The 25,206-nt window shown below is 38.7% G+C and overlaps 1 protein-coding gene across 2 annotated transcripts in view; it reads right to left on the bottom strand.

Annotated features, from left to right (window-relative positions):
• Positions 1–25,206, bottom strand: part of CLINT1 (clathrin interactor 1) — a 51,313-nt gene that overhangs the window by 12,794 nt on the left and 13,313 nt on the right. Inside the window, exons 1-7 of one of the 2 annotated variants that reach the window (XM_054168318.1) lie at positions 15,475–15,494; positions 13,557–13,661; positions 12,795–12,891; positions 11,090–11,198; positions 10,011–10,175; positions 6,053–6,227; positions 187–430 (exon numbers count right to left, since the gene is read on the bottom strand). In XM_054168318.1, coding sequence (XP_054024293.1) covers positions 187–430; positions 6,053–6,227; positions 10,011–10,175; positions 11,090–11,198; positions 12,795–12,891; positions 13,557–13,648 — 882 coding nt within the window. In that variant the 5' untranslated portion in view covers positions 13,649–13,661; positions 15,475–15,494. Of the gene's footprint in view, positions 1–186; positions 431–6,052; positions 6,228–10,010; positions 10,176–11,089; positions 11,199–12,794; positions 12,892–13,556; positions 13,662–15,474; positions 15,495–25,206 lie in introns of those variants that run through there. The other variant, XM_054168317.1, reaches the window with a different exon arrangement.

Below are 25,206 nucleotides of genomic sequence, written 5' to 3'. Positions count from 1 at the left end.
TAAAGCAATCACACAATCAGCTATAATTAAACTGCTCCACAGCCTTTGAAACTCCCAACTAAACACCTCTGATAAAACAGTTCTCATGAAGGCGGCGTAACAAACAATCCTGAACTAGAAATTGTCACAGATCAGAAGAAAAGAGGTTTCAAAATCACTTGCTATTGTGCTCTTCTGCTGTCTCACCTTTGCTGTAGACTGTGCATTATGAGCAGCAGCATTCTGTTCTGGACTGGCTTTGTCCCCTGTATAATGTGCTGCTGCTCCCAAGTCAATGGTTTTTGAAGGATTTGCTGTGCGTTTGTGTCTGGTGGTTGTAGTTTCTGTAGCCTGTGTGATATGAATGTGTTTTGTTGTCACAGTCTCCTCTTCATCTTTAAATTCAGCTTTGGGAGATTTACCTCTTCTTGATTTTTCCTCATCACTGTCACTGGAGAAACAAAAGCAATAGAACACTATTCGTGATGGACTTCTCAGTCACTTAAGTGGACACTGGGCTTAAGCCACAGGTTTTGTTTACTGTAGGTCCTTGTAGTGATGGTTCATAATAGACACACTGCTTCTTCCTACATTTGAGAAAGGAAATGTTTTACCCTTACATAATGCTTCCACATAACAGAGCCCAGCACCTACTGCGCAAAAGCGACAGGGAAAAGTGAGTTCTGTTAAACACGAAATGCAAGACCATGGCAGAGGAGAACAGCAACTCAGTCTTCCAATACAGTACCTTTAATTGCCTTCTGACAGAACTCCCCCACACATTACGTAACACTCCAGCAACAACAAGTGAAGCTGGCAGGTCTGCTCAGTATTTACACCGGGAGACAGAACGCAGTGAACCGAGCACAGGTACCAGCTTTCAGGTTTCACGGATTCCATTCCCATTTCAACTCCTTTCCCTTCCCAGAGAAAACAGGCTTTTATACTCTTTCAGATGTTTGTGGAAAAATAACATTTACAGAATTATGCAATGAAATTATACCATTCTTTTTCCATCAGAGAACACACAGTTGTTCTGGAAATGTAAAAGAACAAAAGTGTCACCATTGTACGTGAAAACTTTTTAGATGTCACCGTGTAATGCTGTTTCAGCTGGTACATTTTCTACTCCCTTATTTAAAGCCTTTCACAAACAAACCAATTGCCCCCTACCAACACTCACGTTGCCAGTTGCCATCAAGATGAGATTTGTACATAACAAAGTGAAAATTACTGTAGAGAAAGCTTAAATATATTGAAACCTATTTTGAAATAGTAATTCCCTTAGCAACGCAGCTGAAAGTGGAAGGGTTTTATATTTTAATAATGCATTAGAATACTAAAACTGCAAAATTTAAGAAAGGCTGTCCCTTTGTCAGTGGGAATATGACAGTAACTGCAATATACTCTGGAGGGTAGCCTTTGTTCTCTGTTAACAATAGTGGGCTTTTTGGAATATATTGCATGTGTCATTTCCTCTACACATTACCTCCTTACCACTGGGGATGGCTCAATTCATTACCATCAGGGAACAGAAAAGCTCACTCCCTCTTTTCAATGTTCTACTTTTAAAAAAGAAAATGTCATAGCTGCTGGCCAGCCCAGTGTCTACTGGCATTTGCTTGAGCCAGCCTTACACAGACAAGTGAGCTCAAATGGCACCACCTAACCTTAGCCTTCCAAAGCACTTCGACCAACTGACTTACGCTAACAGCACGTCTGCTGCTCCAGTGCTGGATTTCTGCTGAGAGCCCAACTGTGTGCACCAGTACAGCAGAGGGTATGGCTGGTCACATTGCCATTAATGATACCAGGATTTTAACACAAACCCCCAGAGAACACTAATCTGCAGGCTAGCAGGGTACATCCTAAAAGCCTCAGAAGAGTGTGGATGATGTTACCTTTTAGATGGAGTTTGAAAGTATCTAAGACAAGAACAAGCACAATTAAGGCTTGGCCTCTTAAAACCTGCTGCAATGTATTTCTTGTCATCACTGCAGAGCCTGCCTAGTCCATATAAATATCCTGTGGATTGAGGAAGTGACTGATAGCCACAAGAGTCTGATCATGCAGCTATTCCTACAGACCTGGTAGAAATCAATCTCAACACTGTAAGAATAAAAATTAGTGAGTCTTTGGTCATCTACAGCAAAAGAAGTGCCTAAAAGCTTTGGAGAAAAGAAATTAAGCACATATGCAAGAAAGCAAGACAAATACTGCAACACTCAATTTTCTGTGACAACCTGTGCTGCTTCCAAACTATCTCGGGAGATCTGCTTTATATTTTTCTTTAACGGTCACATTAACAAGAACAACAACAACAAAAAAAGTAATTACAGATTAATGTTCCCTTGAAGTCTCTGTGCTCAGAATAGTAAAATTGCAGTGCTCCACCTGAGAATTGCAGAATGAATTCAGAAATCAAAACTAGAGCTAGCATTGCACCAAATAATTTTTACAGCTTCTCAAAGGACGTACATGGCTGCAACGTCCAGAAATCAAAGCATGGATACATGGTTCTTCTACTGTGCCTTAAGGTTGTGGATGTTTTTTGATCATTCTTTAAAAGGCAAGGAAATTAGTTTACTGATACTTTAACTGAATGATACCCTGCTACAGAAATAATCCTTCACATGGAAGTTGTTGCATCTTTCTATCGATATACTGGAAGATTTGCTTGCTTTCTATTCTGTTGCTTGCGTCAACCTTTCTAAACGTCAGAGAGACAAAGACTGACAATTTTAAGGATTCTTATGAAAAAAGTGTAGTGTTTTACAAGAATCTTTGTGTATCTGCAGGTAGTTTAGAAAACAGAACTGCAGCATACCAGGCTGGACTCGGAGAAGCAATGGGTTTATTTGCTCAAGACCTAAGAACTAACAAGCACCATAAAAGAAAAACAAGATGTTTTCCCACCCATAGGATATTGTTTCTGGTCTTCTATGCTACCAGGGGATAATCCAATTTGCCCACAGCGGTGCTAACACTTTTATTCTAAAGACCCAAACTAGCAAACTGGGCTCCTCCAGCTAGTTGTGTGAACTGCAGTTTCACTGACATCTACTGTAAACTCAAGCCAGCTATATCACAGGTCAAGCTCTAAGCTAACTCACGCATTCTTTCTTTCTCTGCAGACTACTAGTTTCATCAGTAGGGTCAGAATACAGAAGTTTGGCCAAGTTGTTCTGGTCTGTATAGTGGAGGTAAAGATTGTGTTTGCCAAATTCCATTAACCACTGTAAGATGTGTTGGTCATGTTTCTTCTTTGTGTTTCTAGACCTTTATTAGCTTTACAGTACCTAAAGTAATAGTGATTTATAAAGCTGAGAAGACAGAAACAATAGACCATACAACAGCTGACTTGCCAGCTGAGCAAGTATCACCATTTAGAATAGAATAGAATTAACCAGGTTGGAAAAGACCTTTGAGATCAAGTCCAACCTATCATCCAACACCATCTAATCAACTAAACCATGGCACCAAGTGCCTCAGCCAGTCTCTTCCCAAACACCTCCAGTGATGGTGACTCCACCACCCTGGGCAGCCCGTTCCAATGGCCAATCACTCTCTATGAAGAACTTCTTCCTACCATCCAGCCTAAACCTCCCCTGGTGCAGCTTAAGACTGTGTTCTCTTGTTCTGGTGCTGGTTGCCTGGGAGAAGAGACCACTCCCCACCTGGCTACAACCACCCTTCAGGTAGTTGTAGAGTGCAATAAGGTCTCCTCTGAGCCTCCTCTTCTCCAGGCTAAGCAACCCCAGCTCCCTCAGCTTCTCCTTTTAGGGCTGTGCTCCAAACCCCTTACCAACTTTGTTGCCCTTCTCTGGAAACATTCCAGCAGCTCAACATCTTTCTTAAACTGAGGGGCCCAGAACTGGACACAGTACTCAAGGTGTGGCCTAGCCAGTCCTGAGTACAGGGGCAGAATGACTTCCCTGCTCCTGCTGGTCAGGAGAAACGACAATTTAATTCAACATTATTATACAGCTGGAGGCTACAAATAAAGTAGTCCATTTTGGAGGCTTCTTTCATGTCAAAAACCGAACAAACAATCAAAAAAAACAACACCCAACAAAACCCACACCAAACAAAAAAACCCCAACCCAAAACCAAGCAAACCCCACAGACCTGCACAGATTTCACAAAGCATTTACAAAAGAATGTTATGTTGTTGTGAGCTTGTCACATACTTCAAATGTCATGTTTCTTTCAATTTCAACACTTATACTTCATATGAAGTACAGTATTCTGTTAATGCAACATGAATTATGAGGTTTGTATTTACAGTTAAGTAGACAGGTATTTTATAACCTGGAGTTCCAAATTCTTGGATTCTTTGATGCCTGTCTCCAAAAGAAACTCCTTCAACACTGACTAAATACCTCCCATGTTACTCAACCATGTCAAGAGAAGCCAAAAGGAAATTTCAGGTTGATAGCCAAAGCAATGTTATTGCTGCAACCTGGACTCCTTATGGTGGAGTAACTTGCAGCTACCAAATCAGTTTTGCTCATGCATGTCCCCCTCAAAAAATCCTCCTTTTAGTCCAAGCCTTGAGTTTATTACTTTCATAAATTTTAAAGCAAATCCCACGCTTCAGATTTGCCCAAAAAAAAAGAAAAAGGAAAACAAAACAAAACAAACCAGCAAGGACCAAGCTTACAGGAAAAAACAAACAAAACAACCCCAAAAAGTTATATTTGGCAGAGAAAAAGATCAGTGTCACTTAGGGGAGAGATATAGTGGAGAAGCCCTCAAAATAAGCTGCTTTTTATTAAAGCCTAGACTGCAGAGAAGACTGCCTAAAACACTGGAAGGTGCAAGACTTGATACCAGCGTAAATAAGAGACCAGAAGCCATTCAGAAATAAAGAAATCAAGATAAAAATAAATATTTACTGTACATCCTCTCCATGAAATGTGGACAGTGAGCTTCACAGATGCCATGTGACAAGTTGCTTTTGAAAGGCAAGTACAGCAAAGCACACAGCAATATGCCATTGTTAAATCTGAAATTGTTTGCTTTTCTTCTGATCCCTTCTTTGTAGTCTCTTGATAGTAAGTTCTAAGAGGGAACCCTGATGTGTGCAAATACCACCAGTTTTATGATTTATTAATGCCCCAGCAAGAAGACTGTATTACCTTTTTTTCTCAGAAATGCTACCATTATAATTACTTTTTGTTTCTCTGCAAAATAGCTTGACTTTGGTAATATATACACATGTGCATGTGTATTTTTATAGACACACATAAAAATGTGTGTGTGACTCTATCTGAAGATATTCCTGTAAAAAATATTAATCAAATCTCAGTGCAAATCTGAATTTTAAGTTGTTACCCAAAAGGGAATTATTTCAATATACTCCAGCACTTTCTCTACAGCAATTTCAGATTCTGTTAAGTGTGAATTTGATCTCTGGATAATAAAATTCAGTGCACCTGTTGAAGTGTGATGTATGTAAAGTTTTTTTCTGCAGGCAAAGCAGGGTAGGTTATAGTCCTTACTGAAAAAAAAACCCACCAACCTAACCCAATATGATGGCCAGATGTAAAATACAAATTTCTTGAGAAGGTTCAGCTGAAATGGACATTTCCCCCCCGCCCAGTAAGTCACCTTCAGTCTGCTCTTTCTGAATCAGCTCAGGGAAGAAGCACTGTGCCAAGGGAGGTCTGAGCAATTGTACATCTCCCTCCTCTTTAGCACTTCAGTATTCAGAGTAACTGCAGTGTTACATGGCACCATCCAGTACACTGGCACAAGGAAGACCACTGAATTGCTGAGACAAGGAAAAGCTTAGGAAATTTCAGCCAAATTCCCTGCTTTGCCAGCAGCTATCTAAGCTAGGGGCAGTAATGGAAGGCAGCCAAGAGCAGTTAACTACTGACAGAACTACATTATTCCCCCAAGGCCAGTAAGAGCTGCGCAAGAAATCCAGGAAGCAGGTAGTGAACCCAAACATGCCGCCAGAGAGACAAAAGGAACGGCAGAGTATTGTAACTGATCATCAGCAACATCAAACAGCTTTGCCATAGCAATTTCAAAGGATAAATTCATGTGAAAATAACTCTAGTACCTGCATCTTTCTGGAGAGTCTTCTCTATCTTTCCTTCGGAACTTGCTGATGGTATCATCGATCGTGCTTCCAATTTTGTCACTCAGCTCACCTAACTTATCACTGAAAGGAAAAGCTGGTTTTTTATCCCATTCTTCATCCCATTTTGACTTGGGCTCAGGATCGTATCTTTCACCTGTGTAAGGCATTAAGATAAGAAATACTAAAGATTACAGGAAAAAAATAATAATAAATGCCTGTGGAGTTTCTGGAATCACCCTCAAGCCCCCCTGCCCTACATACATCAACCTCCCAAGTTTTCAAAGCAAACTGAGAGCTCCCACAGTGCTGAATCAACACTATTACAGCAAGGCACAGCATGTAACGCCAGTCATTAAGTGGCAGGAATGCAGATTCAAAGACTTTTGTTTATGACAACAACACAATCTTAATGCACTGCACAGTGCAGAACACGAGGAAACTGTCGGACTCTGCTGGAGAAGCACAAGAGGCACAATCAACCCTGGCTGCATAAAGCAGCTTACCAGACATGGGATGTGCCGGCTGTGAAACAGTCACTCAATTCATGGTATTCCATTCTTGGCCAAGCCATGTGCTCAGAGGGAAACCAAAGATTTTTAGTTTTTTTAAATAGACTGACATCTATAAATCCATAGAAGCATGGTACCAAAATACTGGAAGGCCGAAGTGTGCAGTGCATGATAACTTCCTGTTACTTCTTTTCTACACACTGATTAAAAGAACCCCACTCATTTTGAATGAGATGAAAAAAAGAAAAGGCAGTTAAGCAACTCACCTTTTCAGCAGGCACTGAGAACCCTGGACATCTCTACTAAATACTAGCATCAAGAAACAGAAGCCATTTTTTTCGCCTAATCAAGTATTTAAGATGTCCATACTGATATCTTAGCTTACAAACAGCTGGCAGTTTGACTTCCAATAAGTACATTTGCTGTACAATCTCATTAAAGTTTAAAAAAAAAAGACTTAAGCTTGGGTTTATTTTTATGCACCCACTCATCCTGAGTTTAATTTTAAAACGCAAACCAAAACCCAAACCAAACCCTCAACCCACACCACTTACATTTTAACAAAGACTTAACTGTCAGAAGCGCACACAGAGCACACTTGACTAACTTAGATTGTGGTCTTTGATCAGACCTTCTGCTGAAAATAAAACCACCCAACACAGCTCAGGGTCTAGACAACACTTTTAGGGGGGAAAAAAAGGCATTTTTTGAGCCATCACACCCAGGAAACAAGGCATTTTTTTTGTAGCATTCAAACATGTGAGCCACTAGTTGAATCTTTTTTTCCACGTAAGCCAAGTAAAATTGAGTTGTAGAAAGGAAGAATGGTGAAAAATTCATTACTTCAAGTTACATACAAATGATATTATTGCTTAGGAAATGTTCAAGATGTATTCAATTCAGCTACTTTTTATAAAAAGAAAATGATGGATTCCAGCACTGCAGGGTGCAACTTCTCAGTCATATCTGTCTAAAGGTATCATTGACCAGAGGATGTATTTTTCTTACTAAGTAAGTACAAGCCTCCAATTACATTTATTTAGATCCACAAAGGAGAAACTTTTTCAAAGTGGAGAACCGGTCAACAATTGGCAAGATAACCCAGCAAGCTCTTTATCATTGAAAAAGGAGAAATTGCTAAGAAATGTACTACTGTTAAATTTTGCAAGAGAGTAAAATGGCCTTATTTCAGTTTATGTCAGGCTTTCAAGCATTTTAATGTGGACTCCATTAGAAGGCTTCTTTGAGTGATAGGAATTTTAAAATTAAAAAAGAACTCAGCATATTCAAGGGAAGAAAAAGTTAAAACTCTGAAAATACAAGCATTTTGTGTTTAAATAACTAAAATATTTCTAGGTTAGAAGTCTGACCTGGGGAAAAGTTAGTATTGTGCTGCCAGAAGGATTTTTCCTTTTTAACTTTACTTAAAAACTGAAGGGATAATTAAAAATCCTTTACCATGAAAATGAAATCCAAGACAAAGGAGATAGTCCTTTAAATTAAGAAAACTTGAATGATAACTAAAGAGCATATAGAAAAAGACTTCTACCTAGCATACCAGGATAGATCACGATTCTGTATAGAGCAAGTCAAAAGATAAGCTCAATGAAAGAACAGAGGAACGTGTTCTTGAAAGTACAAATGAAGTGACTCATAAGTGCTTCCTAAAAGGAGAACCACCAGATTCCAGGCAGGTAGCAAAAGCCTAAAAGAACATAATAAAACAAGACATATCCTGCCATGGAGATGGAGATTTTCAACCAGTCTGCACATGAGGAAAAAGAAAGAACAGAGGAGCACAGAAGTTACCTGCCCAAAACACAAGAGAGCAAATCTAAGTTTAAGGTTCACACTGAAGAGTAAAAGGAATACATAGCACCAGAGGTGGACAGGTGAATTTTAGGTCCTGCACAGTTGCTACTCAGATCTTTCACCAAATCCTTCTCTCAGACATCACTGACTCTAGCAAAGCAGAGCCTTATGCCACTATGGCTTTGGGACTCATCCCTTAATGAAAGTGGCCAAGGATTTATTCAGGCCAATGAAAACACAAATATCTCAAGACTGATAGCTGAATCACAGATGTAAAAGCCAGTTCAAGCTCAGAAACCTATAGCAGGGACTGAGGAGCAAGGAGGAAGCTGGGCACTTGCACTTGATAAGCAAAACACAGTACTGGTTGTGTGCCCTCCTTAAAGACAAACTGAAGACATTACATCCTCTAAGGCCAAGATCTTACAAATACAGTGTGCTGAAGATCCAAATAGTCTGACATGAAGAACATCAGCTGCCTCAGCAAAACAGGCAGATTTGTTTGTGGAAGCAAGGGTACACCAGATTACTGCTCAACAGCATTCAGGTGTGGTTTGTATGTTTTTAAATTAAAGTACCTCAGTAATGAAGGTCCTGTTGCATGTACCAGATCCCAGCTAGATACAGGGCTGGCACCTTGTGCAATAGTGGCTGATATTTGTGATGGCCAAATTCTCTTATTTTCAGAATTTTGAAAATTTGATGTCAAGTCTTCTAATTTGCTATGAAAAAGCTTCTTCACTGGCAGCTGCAATTCTCTGCCATTTAGGGATGAGCACTGGTGCACCAAATTTCTAGCCCACATCCGGGTCTGCTGTGCAACCAACATCAAGCTGCAAGCTTAGTCTGCACTAAGTAATTTGATATTACCTCTGGGAGCTCTCCTTCAGAAAAGCACATGGGACCCACAGTACTAACCAAACAAGATTAAGAAAACACACAAACTGAGACAGTAACAGCTGTATTGCTAAAGCAAGCTCCATCACTTCCAAGCTACTTAGCACATACATTTAAGGTCAGATCTGGCATACATCAGAATCCACACAGATATCTTTCAAGTGTCCAAACTTGGGAAACCAAGAATTCTAATGCCACATGGCATGTACATTGTTTAACCCAAACAATCTTACTGCCCTAAAAGTCCTAATCCAGATTAGCCTATGGTTCTAACAGAGGTTAGCAGGAGCAGGTGAAGCAATTCCTGTGCTGTGGTGGATGGCAAGTATAATCACTTTTTTGTTTGTTTTTTAAAGACTAAAAAAGTCCCTTAGAAATATGGGCATATATCTGCTTCTGCTACAGCAGCATTCATGTCACAATGAGGCTGCCTAGGGATAAAAAAAAACCAAGACAGCTAAATTTTGGCAAAGCTAGTGCATTAATGTCATTTGTACAAGTTTCTAGATAGTTACAACCTAAAAAAGATTAACTTGAAGATTTTAAAAAGCAATTAATTTGAATTTTTATGGGGGAAAAACATGCAAGATTTCTTTTGTAACAGTCACACTGATGCTTAAAGAAAAAGCATCTGAAGGAGCATCTAAGAAATCCTTTATCTGTATTATCCAAGCCAAGTTAAGTTGAGATCGCCAATCCTTGACCAAGGAAGTACTCACTGTATCTGAACCCTCCAACACTGTCTGAAGAGACCCCAATGTATTTGTCTTTGTTCTTCTTTGCTTTCTTCCTCTCCTCCCGAAGACGATCATCATCTTGAGCAAATTCAACCATTTCTTTTACCTTCTGGCGTATGTTTATACCTTGGTCTTTACCATTTTCATCTGCACAGGGTATGTAGGAAGAAGGGGACAAAGGAAAAAAAATAAATAAATCAGAGGCAGCAATACTGAGTATCACACCCATAAGAAACCCTGAATTATGAATGCAGCAGTCAGGGAAAGATCTTGGGGCTACCAAGGTTCTGCTACATTTGTTTAAAAGGGACCAAATATTTTGTCTCAACACAAGTTTTCATCCACAGATGAACAGCAGTTTCTAAATACACCATTCAGTGAAAGCCTCTGACTGCTGCTGAAACACTGAAAACATTAGCAAAGACTGAAACAAAGATTGTGGTGGGGTTTTTTTTAACCCTTTAAAAACACAGCCCCTTTTCCTCAGTCCTTTTAGTCCATTGTTTTGCAAGTTTAATTGCAAGAACTCAAGACTCCTTGCAAAGCTGAATTTCTTTCTTTTTTTTTTGCTTTCAATGGGATGATGCACTACAAGCTAAGTGTGCTCCCTTCCCAGCCTTTTTCACATTCAAAACACACACAGGCTTTGCTGTCTTTGCACTGTAAATATTATTTGGTGGGAGGGGAAAAAAAAAAAAAAACCCCACCACCAAACCCCAGCTTCAAACAGATGTGTGTGTTTTGGAGCTCTAACCTTTTCTTCCCATATGATTAAAGCTATTCCTTTACGGACACCACAGGGGACCAGTCTCTAGTGCATATTTTAATATAAACCCGAACACTCATGTTGTGTTGGTTCTGTTGTTATTAGCCAGTCTTTTCTGCAAGTTCTTGTCTTCACTAATTAATACTCTAGGGTCCCACGTCTTGGATTCTGCACTCTTCACACAACTGGCAACAGTCACATTCTAATTAGACTGGGGAAGCTTCTAAGCTGGTTCAGGTGACTGACAACTCCAACTACTGTTTTAATTTGCTTATAAGATTTTTCTATTGCTCACCTACAAAGTGGTAATTTTCCAGGGATCGCAAATCATAAATGTGTTCTCTGGCACTTGTAACAACACGCTCTGATCCATTCCTTATGAGGTAAGCTAGGAGCAGCAAAGACTATAAAAATACAAAGCACCTTATGATTGCATGAACAAAAGCTCTATCTTCTTTTTTTTTTAGGGGAAGGGGGACAAAAAAATAAATCATCAATGCAAGACCAAACCTCCTCCCTCCCCAAATTAGTAATCAGTCATAAAAGTAGAAACACTTTCCTCTTTAGAGAAATACTTATGGAGTTCACACACACAAAAAGAAAACCCCAAATGTTTTCCCTACATGCACCTTTGGCTCTTGAGAATATCAAAACTATATTTGCCAAACTCTAATTTGTTATTACTAAATCACAAGTAGTTGCCTTCATCAGCTACAGCTTATTTTATAAGATAGCAATAGTAAACTGAGAGACAAAGTTGACCCTGCTGAATAAAGGACTTTCTTTTGCCTCTTTTCCCCCACAACTTTCCAATGGTTTTCACTGGAAAGCAACTCCTACAGACATTTAAGAAGCCTTCTGCAGGATGCACTGGATATACAAACCTGCATTTCAGGACAATTTTAAGCAAGCAACGAAACAAGTGAAGATGAAATAGTACTTCAATTGCAATGAGTTTTAGGTTGAGGATTTCTATTGCGGGGAAAAACAAAGAAAAAAATAGGAAAAGAAAAAAAGAAAAGAAAAGACAAAAAACAAAAAAAAAGGAAAAAGAAGAATTCACTTTCTCCAAAGTAGTGCCTTTATCAGCTAAAACTATCATATTTCAACCTACCCAAACCTGATAAACAATTCCAAGCAGTCTTTATAACATTAAGTAGCTATGTGTGATAGTATTAAATATTAATTTATATTGTACTTTGGGGAAAACAATTACTCTGAATACAAAACATCAAGCACCTGTGAAAAGCATAAACCATGCCTCTGAATTCATTCTGTCTTGTTACAAAAGCCTGGCATCAAGGAAAACGAAATATAAGCTAGTCCAATACATCCATTCTAAAAAATGAGGTTATATTTGCATAATTCAGTGAACACTGAACACCACAAAGTGCAACATGATATAATCTTAAGCAAAAAAGTTCCTGCACCATACTAATTAGCCAGAGAGAAGAATAATGCAAATGATTCAGGTCTGTTTTCAAAACAAGGAGGACAAAAGCTTCACATGGGATCTCAAAGAAAATTTGCTACATTCAAAGCTAAACTGTAAATTTTTAGATCCTTGTGAATTGGCAGAAAATTAGTTTCCTTTTTATTTCAGGTACACTTGAACTCGTTCAAAAACATTTTCCTGATAGCACAATAACTCATCCTCTGCTTCTCATGAAGCACCATAACAACTCCTTTGGGTAGCTTCAAAATGTGCATGCTACTCCAGTTCTTGAATATCAGCAAAATGTAATTGCTCCATTATGTTCGTTAAGTAGCACCTCAGACACACTTTTAAACCCAAAAATGCCTTTTCTTTCTCTTCTCCCACATAAAGCATCTAAAAGACATCTTTGAATTATCAACAGAATTATAAAGCATATAGATAGAAAAAGTCTTACAGGTTGCTAGTGGAGTAAGTGATATAGCAGTATCTAAAAGACGACACATCAAACAAGCATTATGTCCTTCATAGACCCATACAAAATCTTGAACACTTCCAGACACACCTTATAAACTCTCCTCCAGTTCTTTTTATTGTCTTTCAGCATTCGGGTCCAAAGCATGTTCATAAGTTCTGGAAACTGTTCATACATAAACGTAGCCCTAAAGAATTAAACAAAAGGAGTAAAGATACTCAATTCTCCCCCGTTTGCCACAATAGCTTGCTAAGACTCAGGGCTGACAGTAGATGGCAGCCTTGATCTAAGCCCATTCGTACTGGATGACATTCCAAGGGAAAAAGCTATCCCTATTTTCTTACTCTTAACAGAAGTCATCTACATAGCAGCACTAGAAAAGAAAAAAAAAGTAATTGTAAAAAATCTGAGGCAGTAAACGAATCTTCACTAATTTATAATGAAAATAATGCTTAACGTGAATAACCATTGTAACTAGTCAAACCTGACACTTCCAGAGTCATTTTAACTGAAAATAAAAAGTTCAAGGAAGAATATGACGTGTTTAGCTTCATTGAAAAAAGTCACAGGAAAGCAGGTTGAAAATAAACACTCCAAGGAAGTGAGATACATTCGAAGAACTGCGAGGCTACATAAATAAAAATCAAGAATTTAACAAATATTTTCACCTCGTTTTGTTTGGCAGTTTCCAATACATTCCAAGCTCATTCGTTAAAAGAGTAAGACTTTATTTACAGCAGCTTTGCAGCACTACCAGTCAGCATGCTGTAGAGTTGATTTAGCAGCAAATTTCACATTCCTCTATAAAATGCACCTTTCTTTTCTTCATCACTGAGCCAAATTATCACTTACTTGGCAATCTCTCCCATGAGTTGCCCTGAAGGTCCCCATGGATCGTCATTGGTTGCTTCTCGAACCTTAGACTCGATTTCTGAATAATTCATAACCACATTGGTGCTGCAAAGGAAAAAAATTAACACACATGAAGATTAGCATCAAAACTAAGAAACGCATGAAAACTTAATAATGACACCAGTGCGCATCTCGCTTAATGAGATACCTCTACAGGGTGGGAAAGAAAACATCTTTAGTGTAGAAGCTACCCCGAGGACACTACACAACACATTTAAGTTATCCTTAAGAAGGTTTTACTATTCTATTAGTCTTCAAGAATATAGATGAGAAACTAGGGATTACATTACAGCTGGATTCAGTCCAGTAAAAATGGCTTTGGGTCAAATTAAAATCCAAGCTCAATCCCCAGAGTCAAAGCTGATAGCTTCTCCAACCAGATATGGTTTGCTTACAGGTTTGTATGGTCTACAGTTATTTGCAAGGGGCTTTATAACTCAATCAGAAACACATTTTTGTTTTGTTTTTTTTGAATGGTGAATGCTACAAAACAAACTCAGGAATACCAGCACCAGGTGTTGCTGAAAAAAAAAACAAACAACCAAAGGAAAGAAAGAAAAAATTAAATAGAAAAAAAAAAAATCACATAGAAGACTGAAGCAAAGAAGATGAGATTCACTAGAAGGTGTTTCCTAGTTTGAATTTATTTAATTAAGGGAAAACAGTAAAAGAAGAAAAGCTGCAGAGCACTCAGTTATGATTAAAGCCATGCAAACACTGCGAGGAGCTCTGGCTGTCTCTACACAGAAAAACCTAACCTGGAAAAAGGAAGCAATTTTTCTGTATCAGTTATACTAAAACAGTCAACATGGGATTTATTTAAATTTTTTATTGAATCTTTCCAGCTGGTGACCTTCAACTATAAGCCCAGCAACCTCCTTTGTGCCTCTAGAAGCATCCAGATACATTTGCTAACACAATTATTTTCATCACATCTTCAGGTAAGTGAGTACACTCAAAATATTCATTGGGAGAATGCTTGAAAACAGCTCTCTAGTTTTGGAGCAATATAGCACATAACATAATGAAAACATCAGTAAGAGGAAACCTAGTGGCCTCTGCTTTCCCTCCTGAATTTGCTGGGTATCAAAATAACATGCTTACACCTATTGGATCAAAAGTTTGAACGCTCACTTAACTGTTAAAAGTACATTGTACAACTGGTTTCAGATGCTAAAAACCCTGTTAAGTTGACTGTGTACAACACAAACCATCACATAAAGTCTAACTGATTTAACTGCAGGAAGATCTAAATGATCTTACAATACAATGTGGCAGAGGCATTTGCTGCTTAAAAACCACCTCTGGACCTGAAAGGACTAGAAAAACAAGAAACCAAAAAAAAACCCACTATGAAAACAAGTATTAAGATGCTTAACAGTCATCCCTCTGTCCATGTAGGAGTTGGCACAAAACACCATTCAAGCAATACTCAATCAATTTTATTTGGCATAAGGATAGCAAAGATCTTGAAACTGGGAGTTATGAGCAGCAGAAACAAGAATGAGATCCCCTTAAGTCTGAAAGTGGACACAGAAGGTAATTGTTAAAACAGAATAAAACTCCTGGACTTAATCTTGGATTCTCAGCATGAGAATTCCTGCTGTCAGATCCTGATGTATGATTTTATTCAACTTTGTGTCTAAAAGAGAGCGTAAGCTACATGACTGAATAAATAATCAGCAAGCTAACAGAATCTATCTATACTAAAAACAACAACAAAAAAAAGAAAGGTAGGAACACAGCAGTAGTTAGGAACAACAGCAATTAAGGTTTTACAAATTCATTTATGCTAAACACACCTCAAGCTTCTGTTCCTGACATTTGCTTTAGCACACAGACAAACGTAAGCTCATACCATCTTTATTTCCCATATGCATGGAACGCTTTAAAACAACACAAGCCCAACGCGACAGGCTCCAGCGCTCCGCAGCTCTCGGCACACTGCTTCCCTTGTCCCGAGCAAGGAAAGGAGGGAGTTGAATGGAAAGGTTCTGTTTGTTTTTACAACCCCTCCTTAAGCGCTTGGTTGAGAGACTTGATGGAGAGTTGGGGAGGAAGCATAAAACGAAGCATTTCCTTCATTTCTCAGAGCAAAGAGTTTCAGAATGAAGATGAAAAAAAAATTGCAAGAAAAGATGCAAACTTACCGGACCGAAAAAAAAAGAAAGGCAACATTAGGTGTGGAAGAGCTTGAAGTGCATGGCTTCGAGGGCACTGGGGTTAAAAGGGGGGAAAACAGGAGAACAAGGGAAATGAAGTAATGCCAAAAGAAAGAAAGAAGGTGCAGTTGAAGCCCTCTAAGCACAGAAACAGCTCTATTTCTAAAACCCTGCTGCGGTGAAGTTCTTGTCCACAGTAAGCAGGAGAAAGCTCTTTTACAAACGCCTAGATGAGATCTAAAGGCACAAAGAGTTCCAAAACAAAGTATCTTTAAGCCACATTTAATTCAGCAACAAATGTAAAGCTGAAGGGAAAGAAAAAAATAAAACAACCCACCACCCTTGTATAGTTTGGCATCATTCCAGGTCACTTAAAAATAACCATTTCTAAAAAGGTGGAAATCCAGTTTTATTCTTCCTTTCCCATGTTTTCTATGGCCCTCATTCCATGCCCTACCCATGATTCCTGTGACCTCTGCAACAACAAAATAATTTACGTCCAGATGTGAAGGGAAAAAGTGACTAGCTTGATTGCCAAGACTTCCTGTGATTGATATAAATTTAATATCCGAGGACACTTTCAGACACCAGAGGGGGCACTCTGATTAGTTTACACTGGGCAGCTTCCAGGGAATCGTGCTGGATCGCATGGACGCGGTCTGCGTTGCCAACAAATGGACGTACAACGCTCAAGACAGACAGAAAGTACCTTCACAGCCAGTGTTTAAGACACCCTGGTATTGGTGAGACTACATCTGGATTTACCCCAAACTCTTCGCTGCAACCCTGCGCAAGTGAAATCTTGTGACAAACACGTTTACAGAAACTTTTGACATGGACATAAGCATTAAATAAGTGTATTTTGAAAGTCACACCCAAAATAAAAGGCATGACAAATAAATGAGTTAACATTACCACCAAACTGTTGATAATTTTTACTGCAGGTAATTTTTACTCTTTATTGTACACCTTTAAACTTATTTCAGTATTGTTTCTTTTACAAAAACCAGAACTGTTCAGAAAAGCCAAGAGAGGGCACTGTCACATCTCTGTGAGACAGGGAGTATGGTGACAGTGAGCAATGAGAGCACTCAGCTTTAAATCTGTGTATCTACAGGTTATAGCAACACTGACTGGGCAGCTGAAGTCTGAGACCAAATTCCTCCACGTGAATAAATGGGCATTGCTAGTGAAAAACCAGTAGGTAAGAATATCCAATCACTTCCAACTGTGTCAGACAAGAAGACAAACTTCCTCTTCCATGAAAAAAGTTGCAAGATTTACATGCATTCAAAATACGTTAAAATACAGTTTATAGAAACTGAACCACAGGTAAAGTACTTCCAGTATTTTAGGGGTAATTTTGCCTGCATTTTTCAGAGAAAAATACTTCAAAGAATGCAAACAATTTTAAACAAATTTTATTCTAAGTTACATTTTGAGATTTGAGATAAAGCTGTCATCTGGATCCAAGTGCCACATCCTGTAATGTGCTAAAACGCCAGAAATAAGCAAGAGGCAGAGAGGAAAGGAATGTAAGGGGTGAAGAAGTACTGCACATACCTCAAATCTGAGGTAAAAGTAACATTTCGGTGGTGTTAGGGAGAGCAAGCAGACAAGCAAAGGGGACAAGAAATTCTGCACCTTCCCACATGAAACTAAGGGAACCAGAGAAGCCAAGATCCACCCAATAAAAGTTTAACAAGTATCTGCCACTTCAGCCTTTTCAGTTTTAAGTGTGAAAAGCATTTTAGCTTGCAGGCATAAAGGTCTCAGACTGTCCTCTGAGCACTATTCTTTGAAACATGGAAATGAATGATACCTTGTAGATGGCCTGCTTGAAGATAAAACCTTACAGACTGACAAAACACTGCACAGGATGACATACCAAAAATAAGGCATATTGTAAGAGGGGTCCTGTCTTTCCACTCTCTTATCAGTAGATACTAAATGCAACCCACATAAACACCAATGAGTAATAAATACATCTGTGGAAAATATCTATGTGTGGTTGATTTCAGCATACTCCAGAACAAGGCTCTAACAGACACCTTTTGGCTACTCTGCTCGGGCTTCTGCCTTTACACAGCAACACATGAATCAAGCTACTAAAGCTCAGGAACAGAGAGGATGAGGTGCACTCTGCTCTCAGGAACACATCAGTGCTTCTGCAGTATATTTTCCATAAAACAGAGACAAAATAAACACTGACAAAGGCAGCTTTCCTCTTCCAGACTAAAAAAAGGAATTAAAAAAATAATTACTTTGATGCCAGGAAATAAAATCTTTGTATTTCCACCCAGCATTCTATGGAAAAAAACACTAAATAATCACATCATCATATTTGTTCCAGAGTGAAGATTTTTCATTGTTCAGGACCACAAGGCATTCTCTATAGATTGATATGCTGTAAATAAGTCAGCTCAATAATCTGTTAGGAAATTATCATCACCTATAAAATACTACACAACTGCAGCTATGCTGCTTCCAGTAACAGCTTTGAACTGGTAACATTACAACCAGCTTTGCTGTGCCTGAACTAATTATTGCACATCAATCATTGCTGGTTTGACACTGGGAAAAAATCCCTCTCTCTCTATCATACCCCTCGAACGCCTTGGAAACATGGATGTAGAAACATGAACATAGCAACAGAAATGAGTCTACTGCAGCTAATCTCTACTCTAAAATTAACCACCAAACTCTCAGGTTAACACTCAAACAACATTTGATAACATTGATTTACATACACTACCAGGAAACCTCTTAAAGAAGGTGGTGCAATTTTTGTCTCTGTTCATTTGATTGAACACTTTGGTTAGACCCCTGGATGCAGCACATAGCCCTAGTAAGAGTAAGCAGTTCAATGTCTGTGATATTCCCAAAAGAATATCATAGGTATTCTACCTCATGCTCCCCAGCATCTTCTGTATCTTCCAGACTTTTTCCATGGTCAGTGGTGTTTTGTTCCCTCATTACTCTGACAATACACCCAAGTGCATCCAAACACAACTCCTAAAGGAAGCTTAAGAGTTCACTGCTTGATTTTGGGAGCAATATTCTTTCGAAGAAAGCATTCCTAAGATAAGTGTTCAACAGGAAAGATGCAACCCACAAAGTTTCAGATCTTCCGATGACACAAGAACTTAGCATTTCATATTTATGCTCAAATAGCAGCAGAGTCTTAAATATGCAGAAACCTTTAAACAGCACATGCATATGAAACTGCAATAAAGAAAAGCAGGTATTTATACATCAAAGAGTAATAAATATCCATCCATCCATCCAGAATGAAACTTACTTCAAAAAATATCCATCCATCCATTCAGGATGGAACCTACTTTAAAATGTATTAAGGAATTGGGAAGCCTAACAGATCTTAGTCGATGTATCTGCACAAACTTGAAAGCCTTGAATATGCCTTGGGGCAAGAGTCAGACCACTCCATTAAAAGCACCATTAGGATTAGAGTTGCTATTGATGTGGGTGGTGTCACTGAGGACACAAGTACAATTCTGGACATTAAATCTACAGAAGATTTGTGAAATGCCATGTCTAATCTTGTGAAAACTAAAATAAACAGAAGTCACAGAGAGGGTACATTACAACAGTTTCTTTATAGTGATGATAAAGATATTGGATTGGACAGGGTAAGCCTAATTAGAAACACTTCTCAAACCTCTGGGAAGCTGCCCACTGTGCCAAGGGACTAAGCAGCAGGAACAAGATACCTGGTTACCCAGTTAAAAATTTTTTTCAATGTACATTTCAAACCAATTACAATATCATGTATACATGGGACTCCTATGTGCATAATATTATGCCTTTAACTATTACTCCAAGGACATCACTGGATTATGCACCTTCTGTTTTCCTTTTTTTTAATTTTACAACTGGGAACACTAAAATACTAAAAGCTGAGATGAGAAACTTCCTACATTTTACCACCATTAACAGTTTCCAATGAGACACCATTCTGCAAGTATCTGTTTAAAGACTAAGCACAGAAGAAAGAAACCCTGAAAGTCAAGCATTGCACACGTGGATGTCTACTGCACACAAAGCCTGAACATTTCTGCTACTCAAACAGCAACACTAAAGAAATGACATCTTTTAAAGAAAAAAAAAGGTCTCTTTGAGGGGAAGGGATCTGGGTGAACAAAGGACAACAGAAACCATTACTGTATAGCACAACACAGTACTAAAGTCTGTCAAGAAACAAGTATTTTAACCTTTTGTTATTTAAGGCGCCAAAACAAACACAGTCATTCTATCTTTTAAATAGCCATGTGCTTAGCATTAACATTTCAACATGCAGTCTCCTATAATAATACTTGAATCTCATTCTTTCAGTGATGTTGTTGGTGACTTAATTTTTAGAAAGCCTTTGCCACATTTCCTATGATTTTCACAGTGAATAAAGGCAAAGTGAACTTCAGATTTGCTCCATGACGGAACAGATTTTACTGCCTCAGAATAAAATCTCGTCACCTCACTTGGTGACATAGCAAAAGAGATGTTTGCACTAATTCTCTAAAGTGCACATAGGAAAAACACACAAAACAGTAAGAATACACTTGTGCAGCTCTGTGTTGTGCTTCTTAGATTTAAAAGTGAACAGACTGCATTGTCCAACCAGAAAGGACCACAAATGGCATCTGAAAAATAGTGAAGAAACCATCAAGCATTAATGAAGTCTGCTTTAAGTCTAACTGAATAAGGAAAAAACATATGTGGCTGGCTCACAGATTTGTCTTGCACATCTCCATCTAAACATTGCTGTGATTTCCATGCCATAGCAGACAGATAAGAGTAGCAGTGCTTTCTCATAAAGATGGTTTGCTATCAGCATGGCAGTAGCTTCAAGTAAACCTCTGAACAAAGGCAGCAGTAAGTTACATCTGGAGGCTGAGCTAATGCTCAACTCCTACAGCTGAAGTGCTGGCTTTGTCTTCCAGCAGCTTATTCGCTCCTAACAGTTGGGCTGTCTGCTCCCTTTCAGCTGAGAAGCTAGCAGTCTTCCACTACAAGATGAGACAGGGACCCGCCAGCTATTGTTCATCTCCTCCATGGGGCATGTTTTACGAATGCCACCCAAACAAAACAGCAGCAATTTATTGCCAGATTTACCAAAAATCAGTATGAAGTCTGAAACCTTAAAGGAAAAAAAAGTATAGAGTAGCTTTGCTTTTAGACACTTGAGACTGCATCCATATTTGGCTTTTAAAAATGAATGAATGCACTATAAAATAAACATTAGGAGAAGAGATAAGGCTGATCCTAGAAACATTTTCACAATACACAGTTATCTATAAGACCCCTACCCCAAGACACACATGCATTTAAGATGGAAGCCTTTGGAGGGAGCACCATCCTCTGTCTTCACCATGAAGTTATGCATCTAATCTGGTTTTAGAATGTAGATTAAAAGGTTCCTGTAAAATAAGACTGGAAAAAGATGGAAAGGTTTCTGAGAATGCCAAGAAGTTATTGTAATGCTAAATGATCAATTTTTAAGCTGTGTGCAGAAGTTAGTTTCAACAGCTGAGAGTATATAGTAAATAAAAACCCTTGCCTGGGTACAGGCCACATCTTCCCTGCTCCCAGGTGTGGAAATCTCAGCATATATTAAATTGTTAATTAGTTTCCAGAAACATTTTTTCCAATTAAAAAAATCATTTAATACTTATTCATCTGGGCATGAAATACTTTCAACAAGCATTTGAATTGGTGAGCTAAAAAAGAAACGATCCCAATGCACACAGCACCACCTCCCAAACCAGCAGGGGCCAGCACACCATGCAAGGAGCACCTCCTATAAAGGGGCATCGTGCGTTAACTCCACTTATTTCCATGAGCATCACTTCCTTCAGGCTCTGAGGTATTAAAGCTGATTTGAGACAAAGTCAAACCAAAAGATACATTGCAGCACCGTATTTCACTGCCCTGTGACAGCCTGTCACTCCCCTTAGAAAGCCCAACAAGCAGTCTGGTTCACAGAGGGCAGAAAGATATCATTCACTCACCTGTTTTCCCAAACAATGTAACTAGCATTCAAGAATTTATGTACCTATGGTTACTTATGTCAGAGAAAAATATATTAATCCTCTTCAAAATAAAGATGGTACTGGTCTTGCCCTCAGTAAACTCACACATTCAGTATCAGACAGCATCCCCCTCCTTGCCTGGTGAAGACGTACTAACTAAAAAACATGTAACAAACTTAATGTATTTTCATTTTGCTCCTGTCAGTAATGTCACTTTTGTTATAAAACATGCAGCTTAGATTTAGAGCCTTACAGATGAAACATATGGATACCAAATATGAAGCCAGCAGTCCACATTCTACGAAGAAACAGATGGGTACCCATCTGCCAAAATGCCTGGTGAAAATACCTCAGGTTACCCAGAGGTAACAGTGCAACATCAGCTGAGACTTGACTGTTTGAAGTTACTTTTTTAAGCCACTCCTCAGAAGCATTACAAATATGACACCAGTCAGTTTAGTACATGAATACCAGGTATTATTACAGACCTTCTATGCAAGTTGCAATTATGCTCTAACCAACGACACCATCTTCTTTAGGGTACAGTAGGATCTGAAATACATTTTCAGCTTTTCAAGTTAAGTTTCATAATTTATGTGGCAGATGTGCAAGGCAAACTGCACAGAAAGAGATAAGCCAAGAAAAACATCCTGATGGCCACAAATGAATTACAACTTGTGGGAGGAAGGAACTATAAAGCTATTTCCTGTGCCTTACAACTTCTAATCACAAAAGACTACCAAGTAAACAAGATAACCCAAAATCCACCACACACACACAAACACTTTCAAAAAGAACAGTGACTTTAAGAACTGAAGCCTGTTACTCAGAGGATCTCCCACTTAAAGAAATCAGGACTGCACACTGCTGAGGCCTTCCCTTTCAATGTTTCCTCCCTCTCAAAAGTTACCCAATTGCAGCTTGTTATATTCTTAATGTTTTTGTAATTGCTATGCTACAGCTGAAGTAGTTTTTACAGATGTTTGGAACATGAGGCAACTAATTACATGGTAGTTTTAAAGCATATTTATGCAAGGAATGAACACTTTAACCCCAAAGTTGATTTAAGACTCATTTCATCTCTCCTATTGCAGACTCCCTGCAGCATGTAAGTGTCGAACTTTTGTATACTTATATAAAACCATTCCTCGTGGTTTACACCAACAGATACATGGTTGCTTCAAATATCTTTTTGTCAGCAACTGTAGTGTAGCAATATGGGGTAGCAGAAGACTTCCCAAACTCAATGGATTTGGTATTTTAACACTCTTGACTGTGGGTTTGTACCACCTCTATAAACAGTATTTCTTTATTTAAAGGCCAGGCCCATTTCCCTTACTTTTCCATTCTTTGGGGCATGTTTTGGTTCCAAACACCCCTTTTAACTCTTCAGTTGGCACCCTCTAAATGATCAGAAGATCTTAATTTCAAATATATATTTCTACAGTTCCATTATTAATGGCTTAGTAAGTTGTAATTCTGCTTGTTATGCTTCATTCAACCTTCTTTGAAAGAATCATAGAATCAATAAAGTTGGAAAAAGAACATCAAGTCCAACCTGTCACCCAACACCTCATGACTACTAAACCATGGCTTCAAGTGCCATGACCAATCACTTTTTTAGCACTCCAGGGATGGTGACCCCACCACCTCCCTGGGCAGCACATTCCAATGGCAAACAACTCTTTCTGTGAAGAACTTTCTCCTCACCTCAAGCCTAAAAGCCTTTAAAAGGTGACTCATCAACATAAAAGTTGTACTCTAGCAAGTAATCGAAATGCTTCCTTTCAACTCACACTGTAAGAAAATCACAACAGTATTTTCATTTGTTTTCAGTATTACTTTTAGGTCAAATTAAGTTCAAATTTTAGTTGAAATTAGAGTACAATTATACCCACACAAATCTGATTAATCTTAGCATGAAAACAAATTTCACAAACAACTGGGGAAAGAAGTTGCTTTTGAAGCAACATGTGACACTTTAGAATAGAATAAACCAGGTTGGAAAAGACCTTCGAGATCATCACATCCAACCTAGCACCCAACACCATCTAATCAACTAAACCATGGCACCAAGTGCCTCATCCAGTTTCTTCTTAAACACTTTCAGTGATGGTGACTCCACCACCTCCCTGGGCAGCCCATTCCAATGGCAAATCACTCTTTCTGTGAAGAACGTCTTCCTAATTTCCAGCCTAAACCTCCCCTGGTGCAGCTTGAGTCTGTGTCCTCTTGTCCTGTTGATGGTTGCCTGGGAGAAGTGGGATAGGTGCATGCTAAAACAGCAGCCCTGGTTGTGATCCAGACAGAAAGGTAATGCTGTTACTGCCCACTGCAAGTTTTCAGTCTCCTTGCAATCACGTGAGCCTCTATCTCACAAATCAGATTGTAGTCATTGCTCCTATTGCTGTGGATTTAGTTACTTTCAAAGTTAAATACACAATGTTTAAACATAAGCAGCCATAGAGTAAAAAAGAGAACTGGAATTACAAAACTTGGATAACCTTTTGTAACTGCAGAACTAAAAGAGATTTCCATACACACGTTGTAACCCCATGGCAGTCCTCAGACTTACTCTGCTACTCTGCTCCTTATACTTCAAATGTTTTTCTTGTGTAGCAAACAAGCTGCAGCAATTTAAAAAAATATTACTTGGAGTTAATTCCATTTCTTCACAGGATTCAGTAAGATTGTTCTTCCTTCTTCAAGACTCAAAAGCCACTCTGTATCTTCTGTTATGTACTGCACGTTTAATTTTTCCATACTTGTGACCCAGTCAGGTAACATGACTTACACTGAAAACAAATGCATAACCAAGTAGGACAAGGTGCAAGAGAAATAGAATTAAAACCACATTTTCTGTAGAGAGCTTTATATATGAATACTAGCACAAAAAAGTCAATCTCAGTAAGCACTGCTAGATAATTAGAACGTACACCTAAACTTTAAATACATTATTGTGAAAGAAAGACTGAAACACTCTTCACAATAGCTTGCATTTTTCCACCAACATTCCTCTGTACTTGGTTGCATTCATATAATTTCAGGAGTAACTTTCCCTGAAAAGAGAAATCCTGTTTCAAGTGTTTATAATGCTGCATAAGCCACCTTCTCAGTGAGGTCTCTACTTCTCTCTTTGGATGCACAAAGCACTAAGATACCATATTCAAGACCATAGCTCTAGTATTTTAACTATACAGAAACCTTCAACAGAGACTCACAAGTACTCACAAGCCAGCCAGTGAGCTTTCAGGATAAGGGGACAATATTTGAATGTTGAGAGGAGTATTCAAAGAAGTAACAAAAAGGGTAAAAGTTTTCAGAGGACAAGCAATGTCATTCAACACAGGGCAAAAGTAGACTTGTAAGCTGTGTTAACTT

This window comes from Dryobates pubescens, chromosome 16 (assembly GCF_014839835.1).
Source record: "Dryobates pubescens isolate bDryPub1 chromosome 16, bDryPub1.pri, whole genome shotgun sequence".
Classification (NCBI taxonomy): Eukaryota; Metazoa; Chordata; class Aves; order Piciformes; family Picidae; genus Dryobates; species Dryobates pubescens.
The sequence above is the reverse complement of the archived record's forward strand: the minus strand, read 5'-3'. Positions and strand labels throughout refer to the sequence as shown.